The sequence below is a fragment of the Podarcis pityusensis genome (genome assembly GCF_964106645.2).
Source record: "Podarcis pityusensis genome assembly, chromosome: 13".
Taxonomy (NCBI): domain Eukaryota; kingdom Metazoa; phylum Chordata; class Lepidosauria; order Squamata; family Lacertidae; genus Podarcis; species Podarcis pityusensis.
In genome coordinates this window covers 43,827,129-43,846,642 of record NC_138038.1, presented here as the reverse complement: position 1 = coordinate 43,846,642, position 19,514 = coordinate 43,827,129, and the positions used below count along the sequence as shown (strand labels likewise).

Sequence of the window (19,514 nt, the reverse complement as noted above, 5' to 3'; positions counted from 1 at the left end):
AGGACATGCTGGTAGTTCTTCGGCAGTATGCTGAAACAAGAGAGGGATTATGCATGTGGTGGGTCTTCCTGCTTCTGCTGGACAGACCTCATTTTTTGAAAGTGAATAAACACACAAAGGCATTATCCCACAAGATTTTAATTTAAGGACATGCAATGAAACTGAATGTTGAAAGATCCAGGGGAGACAAAAGAAAGTAAACACTTAGGTGAACTATGAAATTTATTCCCACAAGAGTCAGTGATGGCCAACAACTTATATGGCTTTAAATGAAGATTTGACATTTCTAATGAGGGATATAGCTATTAAGCACAGTGGCTATGTTCTCTCCCTGCCATTGGAGGCACCATGCCTTTGAAGCACAGTTTCAGGGAATACGAGCTGAGAAGACTGCTGTAATGCTCAGGACTTGCTTGTGGGTTTCTCATGGCCATCCGGTTAACTACTGTGAGATCACAGTGTAGGGCTATATAGGCCTTTGGCCAGACCCAGCAGGGCCTTTCTTACATTTGCTGGTTCTTATGATCTCTTTGTGGAGAACAGGATGAAATGTATGACACAACTGAAGGGCAGAGTAACTGAAGGGCAGAGTAGGAAGAAAGTGCAGAAGAGAAAAATATGGCTGCAGATGAAATATGAATTTCAAAGGATGTCAGTGTTTTGGTTTTAAAAACATTTCAGGAAATCTGAATTAGTTAAGTGTGCCTTTCAATGTAAATTGAGCTAATGTTCTCCCCTATTCCTACTTATGGACAGTCCAGGCGATGGTCCCATTTCATTGACTCTAGCTCAATCTACTGATGGTCTGCCTGTCCCCTCTACTACAAATCCAACTACCCACCTGCCACCACTGAGGAGACTGCTTTTTGATCATACTAGCACATTTATTATCTAATTTTTATTATGCACGTACATAACCAGAAGCTTTTATCCCCAAAAGAAGAAAAATCATGTTCTTACACATATTCATCAGCAGGTGTTTCCTTTGGCTTTTCCTTGAAGTCTATTGAAGTGAAGACAGGTGAGAAGAACTGTGAAGTGATTCCACCAATAACAAAGTGCCCCGGCTGATAATACTGGTGTTGGACGTGGAAGAGGTCAATGACACAATGCAAAGCAGAACGTATAAAAAATAGAGGGAACAGCATGAGTAGGGTCCAGAAAGGTAAACCTAACATCTTGAGATGTGGAGGTTCTCCTCTTAAAAATAAAGCACCTGTTTCAGTCTAAAATACTTATCATCACCCAATGTCACCACCTTCTGTCCTGTTGCCCTCCATCAGCTCTAATTTATGTTTATAAATAAAGGGTAGAATAGCTGTCATTGGCACTGGGGTGGTTTTTTATAAGCATTCTGCTGTTTCTCTGTGGCATATGGGCTTCAAAATACCATATGGATACTGCTTGAGAAAGAATAAATTGCTGTGTGTTAAGATGATAACATGGTTCACAGCCCCAGGGGGTTGCTAGGTCTGTGGTACCATGTGCAGCAGAAGCATTGAACAAAATATGATTAGCCGCCTTGCAAATATATTATCTGTTTCATTGCAGATTGGGCAGAGCACCTGGTTTCAGGAAGATCTGAATGGGTGTGAAAATAATAGTGGATTAGGCAGGCCATGGGAGAAAATGGAAAGGCTGGTGTTCCATTATGCTCCAGAGAAGGGAATGTTCCACTGTATAGAAAATGCCTTGCATGAAAAAGTAGTCAGGTCCAGAATCTTGACTAACAAAGGAAGGAAGTAATAGTTCACTGAGAACTTGGCCAATGTTAACATGTGGTTTTTTGCAAGTATGATGTCCATTCGCATTGAGCACTTCCTTGCTTACTTTCAGGCTGCCAGAAAAGGCGCTCTTTGTGTTGTCCGATACTGTAAACAGACCCAGGCACACTGATTGCAGTAATAATCTTTATTGCTCAATAATCAAGGAGTCAGCACATGGCACATCTATCAGATAAACATGTCAGTTGCAGAAGCTAAAGTTCTGTCCCCTCACCCCCTTATTTATACCTCTGTCCTTGAATTTTTTTCACTGTGACTCAGCTTTCTTAATCTTTCTAGCCTTTTCCCGTCCCTTCTTATCTTGCGCTGGGAGTGGAGCAGGGGAAGGAGCTGAATCAGGACTGTATTGCAGAGCAGGAGACATAGCCCTCACTCCTTCTCTATCAGCATCTGTGGCTACCTCAAGCTGCTCCCCTTCACCCTCACTCTCCGCTGGTGATTCCTCCCTGTCCCACCAGTCTGAACCTGGTTCAAAGTCCCCTTCACCCTCAGGTGCCTCCTGGCTGCCACTACTCTTCCTCATCCAGCCAGACCATGACACTCGCTGCGTGCAGTCTCAGGACTTACCTCAGAGCATGGCCAGGTTCAGGACAAGGCCTCTTTCTTGCCTACATGAGGGATTAAGTTTTCAGATCAAAGTGATATGTGGGGGCAGCAGGTATAAAGGGGATGTTTATTAAAACACCCAAGGAAAACCCAGATCAGAGCTGCATATCTTAAATAAAATGAAAATGTGGTGCAGGGGAGTGTGGGCAGTGCCAGAGCAACTCAGAGTAAAGTTTGTGACATGTTAGAGGCAATGGCACAGCCCCTCTTTAAGAGAACCTTTTTGGACCCAGAAGCCATGACCCAGAAGCTATGAGGCATAAGCTATGACCCAGAGACAGGAGTACCAAATGGGGGTTGGGGGCATTTCAAGGATGGGGCAGGGCTCTCTCAACATTTAATAGCAGCCATTGTGGTGTAGGCCAAAGGGGAAGCTCGCGTCACCCCACTTTGCCATCGCAATTGAGGGGGCACGGGCAGCATGATGTCAGCATGCTGTGACTCGTGCGGAAGCCATGGGGCGTCTGCATGACGTCAACACACCCCACAGTGTGTGCTAGTAACGTCAGAACACCCCACGGCATGTGTACATGGCCTGCTGACATCACACTGCCCAGCCAACCTTGATCTCAGGGGCAAGGCACAGTTCATGCCCAGTGACAAATAACCCCTTTGGGGCAAGATACTTGAGATGGTGGTGGGTGTCCAGCTCCAGGTACACTTAGAGGAGATTGAATGTCTGGATCAATTTCAGTTTGGTTTCAGGCCTGGTAAAGGCAACTATACTGACTTGCTTGCCCTGGCTGATGATATTTTCGGGAGAGAGAAGGAAGGAGTGCAACCCACCACATTGTTCTTGGTTGTCTGTTTGTTCTGCAAATGTGCTCAGGCTAGTCTTTAAAACCCTAAACAACTGAGAGTACATCTCCTCTACAGACTCTCTTCAATTTTATCATCTCCTAAAAATCACCCTCTTGGTAGTTTCACTGCTCTCAGACATATCAGGGTAGGGTGGTCTGGGAAAAAGCATTCTCTGTTGCGGTCCACAAAGGGGGCAGTGTGGCACCATAGCTACACAGCTTGACCTTGACCTTTGGCATTTGAGATACCGTATTTTTCGCTCTATAACACGCACCAGACCATAACACGCACGTAGTTTTTAGAGGAGGAAAACAAGAAAAAAAATATTCTAAATGAAACAGTGGGTGTATGATTTTTGTGGTTCATGCTGTGGCCGCAGACATGTGATCTGACAGTGAGTTTGGAGTAGCCCAATGCAAAAATCCTGAGGATCCATGTGGATCCATGCTTTGTAACCACGTTTTTGCACCATTGCAGCCCCAGGCAACAGTGGGTGCGTGATTTTTTTGGTACAGACTGTAGCCATGGACATGTAATGTGATCTGATGGTGAATTTGGGGTGACCCAATGCAAAAATCCTGAGGATCCATGTGGATCCGTGCTTTGTCACCACGTTTTAAATGGGGAGGGAAGGAAAGCAAAAGCCCCCACCCCACCCACCCACCCAAGCCAGACAGGATATACGAAGTATGATTTCTTTTTTATTTACGGTATTTCTTTTTTGGCCACCTCTGTCACTGCAACCTTTGCTCTGTGCTTGCACACTTTTGGGCAATAGGGCATGTAACACACTTTTTTTCATCTGCCAAGATGTAGAAAATCAATTTTAATGTCCCTATATAAAATGCCTAGTGAAGCAGAAGGGTATTACATCAGCCACTGTATTAAGGCTAAACGTCTGAAGAACAGCTCTCTATGGGGGGGGGGGGGGAGACTAAATTCCATTTTCAATCAATTGTTATTGTGGCAGCAATTATCAGTGTATAGCGCACAATGAGGAAAAGAACTTTAAAAAATATATATAAAAAACATTCTCACGTTATACTTCTTCAAAGAAGAGTATTAGGCTTTTAATGAAGGGGAGAGGAGAGATGCTGTAATCCTCCTGGCTCAGGAGATTCTGATTTACCAGCCGCGTGTAGAAAGTATAGATTAAGATATTTGATATACAGCATATAAATCCAGAGATTTCCATGTCTCACTCTGCAATCCAGCCTGCTGTTACTTACGAGCAGGGAAGCAGGGTTTCTCTTCCAAACAAGCATACTGTCTCCCTCCAGCAGTACATTGCTTGGAGAAGCTATAATTTGGAGGGGGCCTGGGGGCAGGGCTCTCTGCTTTTGGAAAAGAAATGAGAAACCTACCATTGTAAAGCAAAAGTTCCCCCCCCACCCACCCAAGCCAGCCCTCTCTCTGTCTCTCTCTCCCACCTGCATGCTTTTGCTTTTCGGCTGCCTGCGAGTCCCTAGAGCACGGAGAGGAGGAAGTGGTGGGCTGGAGCCTGCACGCAGTGTGACTAGGAAAGAATTAGAAGGGAGGACTCGATCCTTTCCTTAACCCTCTGCTTGCCAGGAGGGCAGGGGATTCCCTGCTCTTTGTTGAGTTTGAGCAAACGCAGCAACAGAAGCCGGTGGGCAGTAAGACCCTGAGGCAGAATGCAGGAAAGCTTCCGCCTTCCCCCTTCCCTCCGCCCGCCCGATCTTATTTTTGCTTGATTTTTGCCTATTTTGCCCCTGCGCTCCGGCAAGTGAGCTCCAGGGACCACACATTCGCTCAATAACACGCACAGACATTTCACCTTACTTTTTAGGAGAAAAAATCTGCGTGTTATAGAGCGAAATTTACGGTATGTCTTTTCCCACACTATTTGTGGAATTGATATCAACCTAGATTAGTCCAGGATCCCACCATCCACAAGAAAAGAACACACATTTGAAAACCATAACCCTGATCAGGTTGACCTCCTTATACATGTGAATAAAGAAGCAAGGTGTGAGTATATCTCCCATTGTTGGAATCGCTTTCTCCTGCTTCCATATATTTTCAAATGGACAGACAACAGAGTAATGCAGAAGCAATGAGTAGTAAGTGTTTATTTTCAGAACTAAACCAGCTGTTTTATTACTAATATCTGCTTAAGAGTTGAGAATGTACTGTCATGCACTGCAGCTTCCTTGGGCCGCATGTTCCAAAGAATAACCATCTGCTACTAAAATGAAACCAAATTATTTTATTTTTTAAATCACCTTTAAAGGGCAAACTATATCCAGAGATCAAAATTGTGTCTACACTATATAGGAAAAAAGAATTCCATCCCCATTGATTCTGGAATAAAATATGATGTACATGCAGCCTAAGGTATCATTCTTTAGACAAAAGTGTAGAATATTCTGAGGAACACAAAAGCATTTATAAATCTGCCGTCACTGACAGAAGCAAAACATCATACCTTCAGGCTATAATGGGACACATTGGAAACATTTGGTATTCCTACATAAATGGAAGCAACGCCTGTTCCAGTCAACTGTGCTTACTTTGGAATTGGGTTTAGTCTGATAGATTGTTACTTATTTCTCTTTTTTAGCTGCTCTTTTGAGTTGAGCTCAGGCTTGAAGACAATGATATAACATTTTGGGGAGAAGATACAACCCAAGATTCCAGCACTGGAGGCCAAGATGGAGAAGATCTCCACAGCCACTACGTACTTCCCTTTGGTGCTTAAGTAGGATGGAACAAAAGAAAGCCACACACTGCAAAACACCAGCATGCTGAAAGTAATAAATTTGGCTTCATTAAAAGTGTCCGGCAGCTTCCGAGCAAAGAAAGCCACAATGAAGCTGACAAGAGCCAGCAATCCCACGTAACCAAGAACATAGTAGAACATGTTGGCTGAACCTTCATTGCATTCCACTATGACTTCTTCAGGCAGAGAGTGCATGTTCAGATCTGGGAAAGGAGGGTCAGTACAGAGCCATACTATACAAATACTTGCCTGGACAGAAGCACAACCAAGAACAATAGAGGTTGAAAATCTTGTCCCCACCCATTTCCTCATCTTGGATCCTGGTTTGGTGGCCATGAAAGCCAGAACCACAGTAAGGGTTTTAGCCAAAACAGAAGAAACAGCCACTGAGAAGATGATACCAAAGGCAGTTTGTCGTAGATTGCAGGTCAGTAACTGGGGGCGCCCAATGAATAGCAAGGAGCAGAGGAAGCAGAGCAGGAGGGAGATGAGCAGGGTGTAAGTGAGATTCCGGTTGTTGGCTTTGACAATGGGAGTGTTTTGATGTTTGATGAAGATTCCAAACACCAAAGCTGTAGTTGCAGAAAAAGCCAGAGCCAAAAGAGCCAAACTGATGCCTAAAGGTGCTTCATAAGATAAGAAATTTTCTTTCTTGGTGATGCACTGGTTTCTCTCTTGGTTAGGATACCAATCTTCTTGGCACTGGAAGCAGTCATTCATATCTTGAAGCATAAAGAAATCAGGATTACAGTTCTAGCATTTCCAGTCTCACTGAGATACAAATATTTATGCTTCAGGATCAGGAAACTTTGAATTTTACTGCACTATAATTCAATATAATTTACAGCATACACGATAGAGAAAAATAACTTTTTCAGGAAATTCTTAGAGCGTTAATATGTTTTGTCTTTAAGTTAAGTTATTTTTCGGTGGATACTTTCCAGTGGATAATTAAATCGGAAATAAATCTAAATAATAATTCTCAGAGAATTTTTCTTTACTAACTCATACAAATTTTTGGTGTGTTTAGAGGGATAAACTCCCTCTGCTAGCACTAAGAACTTTCAAGCTATTTGGATTGAGAAATATTAATTAAGCTTTAATGTTTCACAGCTTTCCAGTAGAAATGGTTGTAAAATAGGAAGTTTCCTTTACCAATATTCACAGCATTTCCTATCCCAGAAGGGAGACTCAACATCAATGGAAGACTAACAGTGCTAATATAACCTAGTTAACACACCTAGGAATATGGTCTAAAATACTCTTGAATTGACAATTCTAGAGTTTTGGTGATTAAGTAAGTTGCTATCCATGCAATTCATGCATTTTACAGGTGTGGAGGTAAGCAGAAACTATGTTGGCTGGCTGTTTATGATATTGTTTGTCAGCTTCTTCCGGGACAGCAACAACAACAGAACATTACCCTTTCCGTGATCTCCATCTCTTCCTCTTGATATAGCAATTTCCATCACTGATGTTACAAATGTTAGTATTTTTATTGTATTTGCATTGTAAATATATTTCACAAAGAATAAATGGTATTGAGGAAAGAAGGAAGAAATTTTTAGTTGGCGGCTGGCTGATTATTCTGTTAATTGCATGTTTGACTGAGAACGTGGGAGTGTGGTGACTTCAAGCAAACACTGTCTGGAGGAGTTTCAGAGGACAGGCAAGCTATGGATTATTAGCTCACGCTCTCCTATGAAGCAGCTTTAAAAACAAAAAAGGACTAAACCATCTCTTGGGTTCAAGGGACAGAAACACATTGCATTCATTAATATATATTTACCTGTCAAGTAAAGTTTTATCTTCAAGTCTGGTGTAAGGCGTCTATTTTTTCTCAGATAGCTAACAACAAACCCTCTCTTGGGTTCAAGGGACAGAAACACAGTATAGCTATCAATATCAATATCAATATCAATATATATGAATGAATAATACTTGTTGTTCAACTGTTGCCAACCTGACAAGTAATGATGCATCTTCATGTCTCGTGTAAGGCATCTATCCTACCACAAATAGCTAAAAAAGTTGATATACTGTACCATACAGTCCCTACAAGAATAGGAATAAGAATAAGAAGATTGTATTTATACTGCACTCATCTGGCTGGGTTTCCCCAACCACTTTGGGCGGCTTTCAACAGAAGATTAAGAGAAATTGATGAACTATGCAAAATTGGTGGCTTTCAACAGAAGATTAAGAGAAATTGATGAACTATGCAAAATTGCAAAAACTTTGAGATAAGGACTACTGTGACTTTAAAGAAGAATGGGAACTTTTTTCAAATTACTTAAGAAGACAACAAAATGAATTGGAATCCTTGGCAGGTTTTAAATAAACATACACAAATTTATTGATTGATAACATGGTAGATAGATAATATTAGGATTTATACAATTTTATAATATGCAGAGAATAACATGTGTTGAGAAATCAGAGAGAGGAGCTGAGTAAAAGTCTTGGAGGGGAAGGGAGGGTGTGATGGGGGTAGGGGAAAAGGGAAAAATAATGAATATGATATGTTTTGATATTTTGTTATGTTGAAATTGTTAATAAAAAACTTTTTTTAAAAAATACATTAAAACATCAGTCATTAAAAACTTCCCGAAACAGGGCTTCCTTCAGATGTCTTCTAAATGTCACATAGTTGTTTATTTCTTTGACATCTGATGAGAGGGTGTTCCACTACTGAGATCGCCCTCTGCCTGGTTTCCTGTAACTTCGCTTCTCACAGTGAGGGAACCACCAGAAGACCCTCAGAGCTGGACCTCAGTCTCCAAGTTGAACAAAGGGGGTGGAGACGCTCCTTCAGCTGTACTGGGCCAAGGCCGTTTAGGGCTTTAAAGGTCAGCACCAACACCTTGAATTGTGCTTGGTAACGTACCTGTCTGGTTTGAAATCTTCCCTTCTGGACATGGAGTACAATCATAGCAGCAAAATGGTTCCCCCTCTTTCCTTTGTCTGCTGCAACCTGGATGGCAGTGGTCATTACACAAGGCAAGGGGCACCACCTGCCCATAAAACAGAAGGTATTGCATGTATTTGATTATATTTTTGTTTGTTCTTTTCCTTTTCATCAACAGGCTGCTGCATTGAAATAATGCACTCGGAGGGTTTTTATTATTATTATTATTAATTTGCACCACTATCTTTATAATGGTTGTTTCAATCACCAATATCTGTGCATATTCAAACCAATAAAAATATATATAGAATCAAAGAATTGCAGCATTGGAGGTGACTCTGGGGATCATGTATTCCAACCCCCCGCAATGCAGGAATATACAGCTGTCCTATAAAGGGATCAAACCTGTGGCCTTGGCATTACCAGCACCATGCTCTAACCAACTGAGCCACTCAGGTACTAAACGGTTCAGGCAAATAAAATGTGCAAGCCAATGGACCTACTGATATATGTTTCCTTTTAAAATACATTTATACAGATGAGAAATGGCAACTTGGTTCCTTAAATAAAAAAGAATCACAGAATAAAAATTAAAGTTTCCTACGAAGCAAAATTTGCATTGCATGCTTTCTGTGGTTGTCGCATCTGGATGTTCTCATTCCAAAACATTTATTTAATGACTGAGTTTTAGCTCTCATTCCACATTAAGAAAAATGACATCTCAAACATGGCAACAGCAGAAATACAGTGGGTAGGCAGAGTTGTATGGGAACCAAGGGAATGATATTAATTTACAATTCCCTGATTCCTAAAAAGTTCTTCCACGGAATTCCTACAAAGGCTCTAACCCTTTGCTGCTAGGCACACCACACCAACTACCTTCCACTGGTCAACAGAGCTTGGTTCAACTAGAGAGTCTAGGTATTTCGACCAGTGAATGAGTTCAGAGTTGCAGGGTTTTAAACCCTGGAAACCAAGATCTCTACAGTGACATGTAAACAACCCATCCCTAACCATACAAAGAATGAATGCAGCTAAAAGGAACTCATTCAGCAGGGTGTACATGATTATGAAACAAATCTGGTGAATGTCGACCTATAGACCTCAGAAGCTGCAATTGGGTCCCACCTGGTTAAAACTCTGGTGCCATGTAATGATCTTCTCATCAATAGAGAAATCACTGCCCAGTGGAGCTTGAGGATCCATCTTCCCAACTTTCACTCTTAAGAAGGACTTATTTGGGAAAGTCACCCAGTTGATAATATCAAATCCACCTTCTAGCTCACATTTCTCATTAAAAAAGACAGTGTCCCCCGCACTGTTGTTAAGCAAGATATTCCTCAGGAAAGGTTGAAGCTACAGAGGAAGAAAGAGAACGGTAAATTGGGTAAAAATAGAGAACACACTACAAAGCTTCAGTTTTCTCATGCTTGGATCAATTCATACTATTTGTTGAAGCTCCCCTTGAGTTTTCAGGGGAGACATACCTGCCCAGATTCCATTTTAGAAACTAATTTTGTATTTTGTAATTAAGAAGCATTTTTTACCTAGAGGTAGTAGCTGCCTTCATTCAATGTAAGTAAACATTTTTACTTTTACAAATTTGCCTGCTTCATTCTGAGCAACAGGTAGAAACTGAGGAAAGATCAGCAGAACACAAATAAACAGAGATAAAATATGTAACTTGGTAATTCCTAGCTTCACAGCCTCCTTGCCATCTTTTTTCTCCCACACATGTTGGATAGGAGGTTTAAATTTTAATTTACAGATTTAATCCTCAATCCATATCCATCCACCTAAGCTCAACATTTCCATTCAACTCTTTTTAGCTCTTTTCAACTGCTAAAAACATTCAAGCATTGCAGTATTGGCAAACCATTTGACTTAAATTTGCCAGCATGCTTACATAGAATTTAATACAACAAAAGCTTTTGATCTCCTTATTGAATTTCACCAAACCAATGCAAGTTTGTATTCCTTGACAAACTATGTTAGCCATTACCTGGAAAAATTGATTTTGAGGTCTCAGATAGTTACCAAGCACCGTCTTTCCCTGTTTCGTTCTGGGTGCCAACATGGCATGCAAAGCATGTGCCACAGCATAGACGGCATTGTAGATGCTGTAGCTTTGGCTGGTCATTTGCATTTCAAAAAAAGCCCCAGGAAGGCTCTCCAGCTTCTCCTCACCAGTGCAGAATTCCTCCTCCGTTTCCACATCTAGAAACTGGCAACCAAATGCCTGTTGCCAGAACAACCTGATAAAGCCATCGGCCTCAGAGTGGGGATTTAGGTTCAGGAGGAAACGGTGGAACCCCTTCACCTCACTGGAATGAATGGCAAAGGATAAGGCACCATGGAAGTTTAGTACATCCAGATCTTTGTGATATGGTTCCCATGAGAAATCCCAGTCGGCGGTCATAACCCACACTTTGTTTATGGGACTCATACTCATCATTCTACCTATCAGTAGCAGCCATTGCAAACCTGTCATGGTGTTTTTGTCTGCGTTGACAACAAATACATTGACGTTTGTTTTGCTTAGGGACTCCGCCATATTCTGACTTTTCTCTATCAACCCAGTATTATCAAAACCCCTGTGGGTTACGATTCTCTCAGTGACAGCTATACAGATGCCATTCTGGGAAAGCTGGCATGTCAACTTTTTCACAAACGTTTCTCCTTTATCATCAGCTGTGACAAATATCCCAACCCACTTCCACTGGAAATAGAGAAGAAGCTGAACAATGCCAGTGTATTGATGTTCTTCACTGGGGGCCATTTGGTACAAGGAAGAAATATGGTCTTTTTCACTCTCCGCTGGAGTAAATGAAGAATAGGTGATCTAGCAAAGAACAGACGGATTTTTAATCACCAGGTAGGATATCTGTGTGTCCTTAGGTTTCTTATTCTTGCTGAATTCAATAACTTTCTGAATTTAAGGATTACTTTTTGAATTTGCTTTTGCGCATCCCTGCTCCTCATTTTCCTACCTTTGCCATGTTTTATAGGCAGTAGTGGCTGGTGGAGTGGGTCAGGGGAACTTATTTGGCCTCTTGGGACAAGAGTCTTTGTGATTTACAGGGAGGGCAAAAAGGAAGGGAGAGAGGTTTGAACAGTGCAAATGCATTGTGGTGAGTGCTGGATTGTATACATTAGGTGCATTTTCATCACACCAACCAAACTCTTCACCCCTACACCTTTCCCTCTGATTATGCCACACCAAAAATGGTGTTGGGAGACCGAGGCATAGGAAGAAATTTCCCGGTATGGAAAATTTCTTGTCACCCCCCCCCATTGATTTTTTTTTGCCTGCAAAAATGGTTTTATGTTATTTCATATTTTCTTACAAAGGAAAACGGCCAGGTAAACAGATATTTTTGTGGAGGAGGGTCAAGATATTAACTGATATGCATCATGATCAGCTGGCAATTACTGACATGATTTTCTACAGATAACTAATTCATTACTGCAAATGGTTGAATTCTTTCTCACATCATTTTCCTTGAGGCAGGGGCAGTGTTTAGCACAATCAGCTGGTGATTACTGACATGATTTTCTACAGATAACTATGTTATTTTTTTTTTTTAAAGGAAGACTTATTTGTTTTAGCCCGCCAAAAACATTCTCCTTTCCTTCTCCCCCTCCCAATGCCCTGGGAATATACACTAAGGCTAAATCATATACAAGAGTTGTGGAGTCTTCATTCCAGCCACACTCTTCCTACCTGTAGAATCTTATAAAGCTCCAAGATGGAGGCCATGTGGCTTGACGTTTCAGAGTCAAGGCCCCCAATGGCAGCTACCAGCTTCTTCTCAACACCACACTTGTAGTTGGGGATGGTTTTCCTATGATGAGAGATGAGGTTGAAAGTATTCCGAAAAGTCATCTTTGCTTCACAGTAGCTGTCATAGATCTGGAACCCCAAAGTGATGTTGGATAAAATGTTGGGGTTCTCGTTGACCTCATTCACAGCAAAGACTAAGGAAAGGACATGCTGGTAATTCTTTGGCACTGTGCTGAAACAATACAGAGATTATGCATGTGGTGGGTCTTCCTGCTTCTGCTGGACAGACCTCATGTTTTGAAAGTGAATAAACACACAAAGGCATTATCCCACAAGATTCAAATTTGGGGACATGCAATGAAACTGAATTTTGAAAGATCCAAGGGAGACAAAAAAAGGAAACACTTAGGTAAACTATGAATTTATTCACACAAGAGTTAGTGATGGCCAACAATTTATGTGGCTTTAAATGAAGATTTGACTTTTGTAATGAGGGATATAGCTATTAAGCACAGTGGCTATGTTCTCTCCCCACCATTGGAGGCACCATGCCTTTGAAGCACAGTTTCGGAGAATAGGAGCTGAGAAGACTGCTGTAATGCTCAGGACTTGCTTGTGGGTTTCTCATGGCCATCTGGTTGGCCACTGTGAGATTACAGTGTAGGGCTATATGGGCCCTTGGCTGGAGTTAGCAGGGCCTTTCTTACATTTGCTAGTTCTAAGGAAGTATGAAATGTATGACACAACTGCTGAAGAGCAGAGTAGGAAAAAAGAAGGGAAAAATATGGCTGCAGATGAAATATGAATTTCAAAGGATGTCAGTGTTTTGGTTTAAAAAACATTTCAGGAAATCTGAATTAGTTAGGTGTGCCTTTCAATGTAAATTGAGCTAATGTTCTCCCCTATTCCTACTTACGGACAGTCCAGGTGATGGTCCCATTTCATTGACTCTAGCTCAGTCTACTGATGGTCTGCCTGTCCTCTCTACTACAAATCCTACTAGCCACCTGCCAGCACTGAGGAGACTGCTTTTTGACCATACTATCACGTTTATTATCAAATTTTTATTATGTACGTACATAACCAGAAGCTTTTATCCCCAAAGGAATAAAAATGATGTTCTTACACATATTCATCAGCAGGTGTTTCCTTTGGCTTTTCCTTGAAGTCTATTGAAGTGAAGACAGGTGAGAAGAACTGTGAAGTGATTCCACCAATAACAAAGTGCCCCGGCTGATAATACTGGTGTTGGACGTGGAAGAGGTCAATGACACAATGCAAAGCAGAACGTATAAAAAATAGAGGGAACAGCATGAGTAGGGTCCAGAAAGGTAAACCTAACATCTTGAGATGTGGAGGTTCTCCTCTTAAAAATAAAGCACCTGTTTCAGTCTAAAATGTGGAATTGATTTATTGGTTTGGCGTGACCCCCGCTAATTGATTTACGATCCACAATTAGCTCTTTATGCCCGGCGCGCTTCCTCCGAGCTGCGCCACTCAGCTCCGTCTCCAGTAGCTCTCCAGTCACGCCTCAGCAGAGTTGAACACAGCAGCGAAAACTGTCACGTAGCTTCACTTAGCTTCAGACAAACACACACAGAGACCAGGTTTGTCCATTTCAGTTCTTTATTCCGACATTCCCCAGGAATCTCCTGGGCTCACCGCAGCCATGACTAAACTGCGACCTCTTCCCTCAGAGAACCAGAGGGGAACAGAAACGTAACTCCTCCCAGCTCCTCCCAGCTTCGAAAGCTGACGTCAGAATGCTGAGGCATCATGGGAACAACTTAACCAGTTAAGTTCCAAACCCAACACCCCCTCTTGCCGAACCATTCTGACAAGACCTTTTTGAGTTCAACACCTTCCCCTTTGCCTTATGCCACTTCCCGGCATCTTTCCCAGGCACCTGTTGAACCCCTTCAACATTCCCAGAATCACACTGTGCGACACTTTTCCACGCACTTGTGACCTGATACCCTACTGACCCATTTGGGCCAGCAGTTGTGTCTTCTCTGTCAGATCCTTCCCCCTCTGACTTGACACCCTGTTTGTGAGCTTTCTCCATTACGCTAACCGGAGATGAAGCCTCACACCTGGACACTCCTTTCACAACCTTTGGAGATGCCCAGACCTGCCCTGAACCCTGATCTTGGACCTGGTCCCCATCACCGGGCTCTGAACCCTGATCTTGGACCTGGTCCCCATCACCGGGATCAGCCTCTGGCTCCCTTTCCTCCTCAGAATCAGACAGACATTCTGAGAGAAAATCAGAACTATCCCTGAGTCTTGAACACCCATCCTGTTCACAGAACTCAGCCTGCTTACTGACCAGCAGCTTGGTTTGATCACCCTCTGGGTATGCAAACTTCCACCCATTGGTTGCAGGATCATATCCACAGAAGATCATTTCCTGAACCTTTGGACCACCTGCCTCAAAGAGCTCAAAGGGCTCTTTGGCTACCCTCCCAAACCCGGGAAAACCATGTACCTGTGCACCCTTGCATGCCCTGCACCCTAGGGACCTCCCACATTTCCGGAGTTTGTACCCTTTTGTGCACCTGTGCAGCTTTTGCACATGACTGGGAACCTTAGCACACTGCGCCTGTGCTTTTCCAGCATTCCCACCACCCTCCAGAGGTGACTCCAGAACAAAGAGATTGTTCTGCCCCCTTTTCACGTTGGCCACTTGTTTCCCCCCTCTGAAAATGGAACAGGTGTCATTTTCAAAGCAAATTTTGCATCCCTGCTTCATTAGAGCTGATACAGATAACAAACAACAATTCAGTCCCGGCACAACGTAGACCTCTAGCTCCTCCTGTAAAGGAGAAAAAAACATGTTAGCCACAGCAGAAACCGACTTTCTCATTCCGTCTGCTAACATCACAGTTGTGTCCTGTTGAAACAGCCCTGCAGTTCCGCATTTCGCCAGCAGGCTCGCTTAGCAGGTGCTGACCAACAGCAGTATTCAAAACTCAGCGTGTCACCGTGTCCTGGCTGGAGTTGTTCTTCACAGTTGCCATAGAAGCAGTGATAAGAAAACAACCCTCCCCAGCGTCTGAACCACGTCCTTCCCTTGCGTTCCCACGCTGGCCTCCTCTCCGAGACTGATTCCCATGGGAACTCAGCTGGTTGACCTTGGGACCTTCCTGCCCAGCTGTCTCCGCTCTCCATGGGCAGCAACGACGAACTCCAGTGGAAAAACACTGCCCGGGGCTCCTCCCAGCTGGCCTCCTTCTCCTTCTTCCGGAAAAGCACTCCTTGCCAGCTCCGCCCCCTCTGGCCTGGCTCCCACTGCGGCTTTCTGGGAACCTGCTTTGTTGACATTCCACTCCAGCACGCACAGTGGAAAAGCCTTTACACTTGCCTTTGGAATCCTTCGCCCCCCCGATCTGCTCACTAGCACTCCTTGAGGCTAAAACATCAGGAACAGGGGCACCAGCCATCTTTAGGCTTTTCTCAATACTTCTCCAGGGCTCTGGCCTCCTGCTGAAGCTTCACAGCACATCCCAGGCAGCCCTTGCTGACTTTACGCCCTTGCCCAACTTCGTAGAGTGAGCTGTTGAAACGCAATGTCCTCCAAGACCTGGCTGTCTGCCATCGTCTTCCGTTCTCCCAAGGGGCCCCAAGCTGTACTCACAGATCACAAGCTCCTCCGGCACCCATCCGTGGAGAAACGATTTTTCAGCTGCTCTCTTAGCTCCGCAGCTACTCCTTTGCCTCCTAGCAACAGGCAAAAACTCCTGCCAGCGTCTCTGCTTCAGACCGCAGACTTCAAACGCATTCCGGCACTTCTAGTGACAGTTTTACAATCGGTGATTAAGGGTCCATAACCTGTGGAATTGATTTATTGGTTTGGCGTGACCCCCGCTAATTGATTTACGATCCACAATTAGCTCTTTATGCCCGGCGCGCTTCCTCCGAGCTGCGCCACTCAGCTCCGTCTCCAGTAGCTCTCCAGTCACGCCTCAGCAGAGTTGAACACAGCAGCGAAAACTGTCACGTAGCTTCACTTAGCTTCAGACAAACACACACAGAGACCAGGTTTGTCCATTTCAGTTCTTTATTCCGACATTCCCCAGGAATCTCCTGGGCTCACCGCAGCCATGACTAAACTGCGACCTCTTCCCTCAGAGAACCAGAGGGGAACAGAAACGTAACTCCTCCCAGCTCCTCCCAGCTTCGAAAGCTGACGTCAGAATGCTGAGGCATCATGGGAACAACTTAACCAGTTAAGTTCCAAACCCAACTTATCATCACCCAATGTCACCACCTTCTGTCCTGTTGCCCTCCATCAGCTCTAATTTATGTTTATAAATAAATGGTAGAATAGCTGTCATTGGCACTGGGGTGGTTTTTTATAAGCATTCTGCTGTTTCTCTGTGGCATATGGGCTTCAAAATACCATATGGATACTGCTTGAGAAAGAATAAATTGCTGTGTGTTAAGATAATAACATGGTTCACAGCCCCAGGGGGTTGCTAGGTCTGTGGTACCATGTGCAGCAGAAGCATTGAACAAAATATAATTAGCCGCCTTGCAAATATCTTATCTGTTTCATTGCAGATTGGGCAGAGCACCTGGTTTCAGGAAGATCTGAATGGGTGTGAAAATAATGGTGGATTAGGCAGGCCATGGGAGAAAATGGAAAGGCTGGTGTTCCATTATGCTCCAGAGAAGGGAATGTTCCAAAGTATAGAAAATGCCTTGCATGAAAAAGTGGTCAGGTCCAGAATCTTGACTAACAAAGGAAGGAAGTAATAGTTCACTGAGAACTTGGCCAATGTTAACATGTGGTTTTGTGGTTTTTTGCAAGTATGATGTCCATTCGCATTGAGCACTTCCTTGCTTACTTTCAGGCTGCCAGAAAAGGCGCTCTTTGTGCTGTCTGATACTGTAAACAGACCCAGGCACACTGATTGCAGTAATAATCTTTATTGCTCAATAATCAAGGAGTCAGCACATGGCACATCTATCAGATAACCATGTCAGTTGCAGAAGCTAAAGTTCTGTCCTCACTCCCCCTGATTTATATCACCCCCTTGCATTTTTTTCACTGTGTCTCATCTTTCTTAATCATTCTAGCCTTTTCCCGTCCCTTCTATCCTGCGCTGGGAGTGGAGAAGGGGAAGGAGCTGAATCAGGACTGTATTGCAGAGCAGGAGACATAGCCCTCGCTCCTTCTCTATCAGCACCTGCTGCTACCTCAAGCCTCTCCCCTTCACCCTCACTCTCCGCTAGTGATTCCTCCCTATTCCACCAGTCTGAACCTGGTTCAAAGTCCCCTTCACCCTCAGGTGCTGCCTGGCTGCCACTACTCTTCCTCATCCAGCCAGACCATGACACTCGCTGCGTGCAGTCTCAGGACTTACCTCAGAGCATGGCCAGGTTCAGGACAAGGCCTCTTTCTTTCCTACATGAGGGATTAAGTTTCCAGATCAAAGTGATATGTGGGGGCAGCAGGTATAAAGGAGATGTATATTAAAACACCCAAGGAAAACCCAGATCAGAGTTGCGTATCTTAAATAAAATGAAAATGTGGTGCAGGGGAGAATGGGCAGTCCCAGAGCACCTCAGAGTAAAGTGTGTGGCATGATAGAGGCAATGGCACATCCCCTCTTTAAGAGAACCTTTTTGGACCCAGAAGCCATGACCCAGAAGCTATGAGGCATAAGCTATGACCCAGAGACAGGAGTACCAAATGGGGGTTGGGGGCATTTCAAGGATGGGGCAGGGCTCTCTCAACATTTAATAGCAGCCATTGTGGTGTAGGCCAAAGGGGAAGCTCGCGTCACCCCACTTTGCCATCGCAATTGAGGGGGCACGGGCAGCATGATGTCAGCATGCTGTGACTTGTGCGGAAGCCATGGGGCGTCTGCATGACGTCAACACACCCCACAGTGTGTGCTAGTAACGTCAGAACACCCCACGGCATGTGTACATGGCCTGCTGACATCACACTGCCCAGCCAACCTTGATCTCAGGGGCAAGGCACAGTTCATGCCCAGTGACAAATAACCCCTTTGGGGCAAGATACTTGAGATGGTGGTGGGTGTCCAGCTCCAGGTACACTTAGAGGAGATTGAATGTCTGGATCAATTTCAGTTTGGTTTCAGGCCTGGTAAAGGCAACTATACTGACTTGCTTGCCCTGGCTGATGATATTTTCGGGAGAGAGAAGGAAGGAGTGCAACCCACCACATTGTTCTTGGTTGTCTGTTTGTTCTGCAAATGTGCTCAGGCTAGTCTTTAAAACCCTAAACAACTGAGAGTACATCTCCTCTACAGACTCTCTTCAATTTTATCATCTCCTAAAAATCACCCTCTTGGTAGTTTCACTGCTCTCAGACATATCAGGGTAGGGTGGTCTGGGAAAAAGCATTCTCTGTTGCGGTCCACAAAGGGGGCAGTGTGGCACCATAGCTACACAGCTTGACCTTGACCTTTGGCATTTGAGATATGTCTTTTCCCACACTATTTGTGGAATTGATATCAACCTAGATTAGTCCAGGATCCCACCATCCACAAGAAAAGAACACACATTTGAAAACCATAACCCTGATCAGGTTGACCTCCTTATACATGTGAATAAAGAAGCAAGGTGTGAGTATATCTCCCATTGTTGGAATCGCTTTCTCCTGCTTCCATATATTTTCAAATGGACAGACAACAGAGTAATGCAGAAGCAATGAGTAGTAAGTGTTTATTTTCAGAACTAAACCAGCTGTTTTATTACTAATATCTGCTTAAGAGTTGAGAATGTACTGTCATGCACTGCAGCTTCCTTGGGCCGCATGTTCCAAAGAATAACCATCTGCTACTAAAATGAAACCAAATTATTTTATTTTTTAAATCACCTTTAAAGGGCAAACTATATCCAGAGATCAAAATT

The 19,514-nt window shown here is 43.6% G+C and overlaps 1 protein-coding gene across 1 annotated transcript; it reads right to left on the bottom strand.

Moving 5' to 3' along the window:
* Positions 1-969: 969 nt before the first annotated feature.
* Positions 970-13,940, bottom strand: LOC308460918 (metabotropic glutamate receptor 5-like; the record flags this gene model as incomplete). The annotated part of the gene is made up of 5 exons (XM_080977452.1): positions 970-1,076; positions 8,822-8,948; positions 9,971-10,198; positions 12,567-12,858; positions 13,753-13,940. The coding sequence occupies 5 exons, from the start codon at positions 13,938-13,940 to the stop codon at positions 970-972; spliced, it is 942 nt and encodes a 313-aa protein (XP_080833578.1).
* Between the last annotated feature and the right edge of the window lie 5,574 nt (positions 13,941-19,514).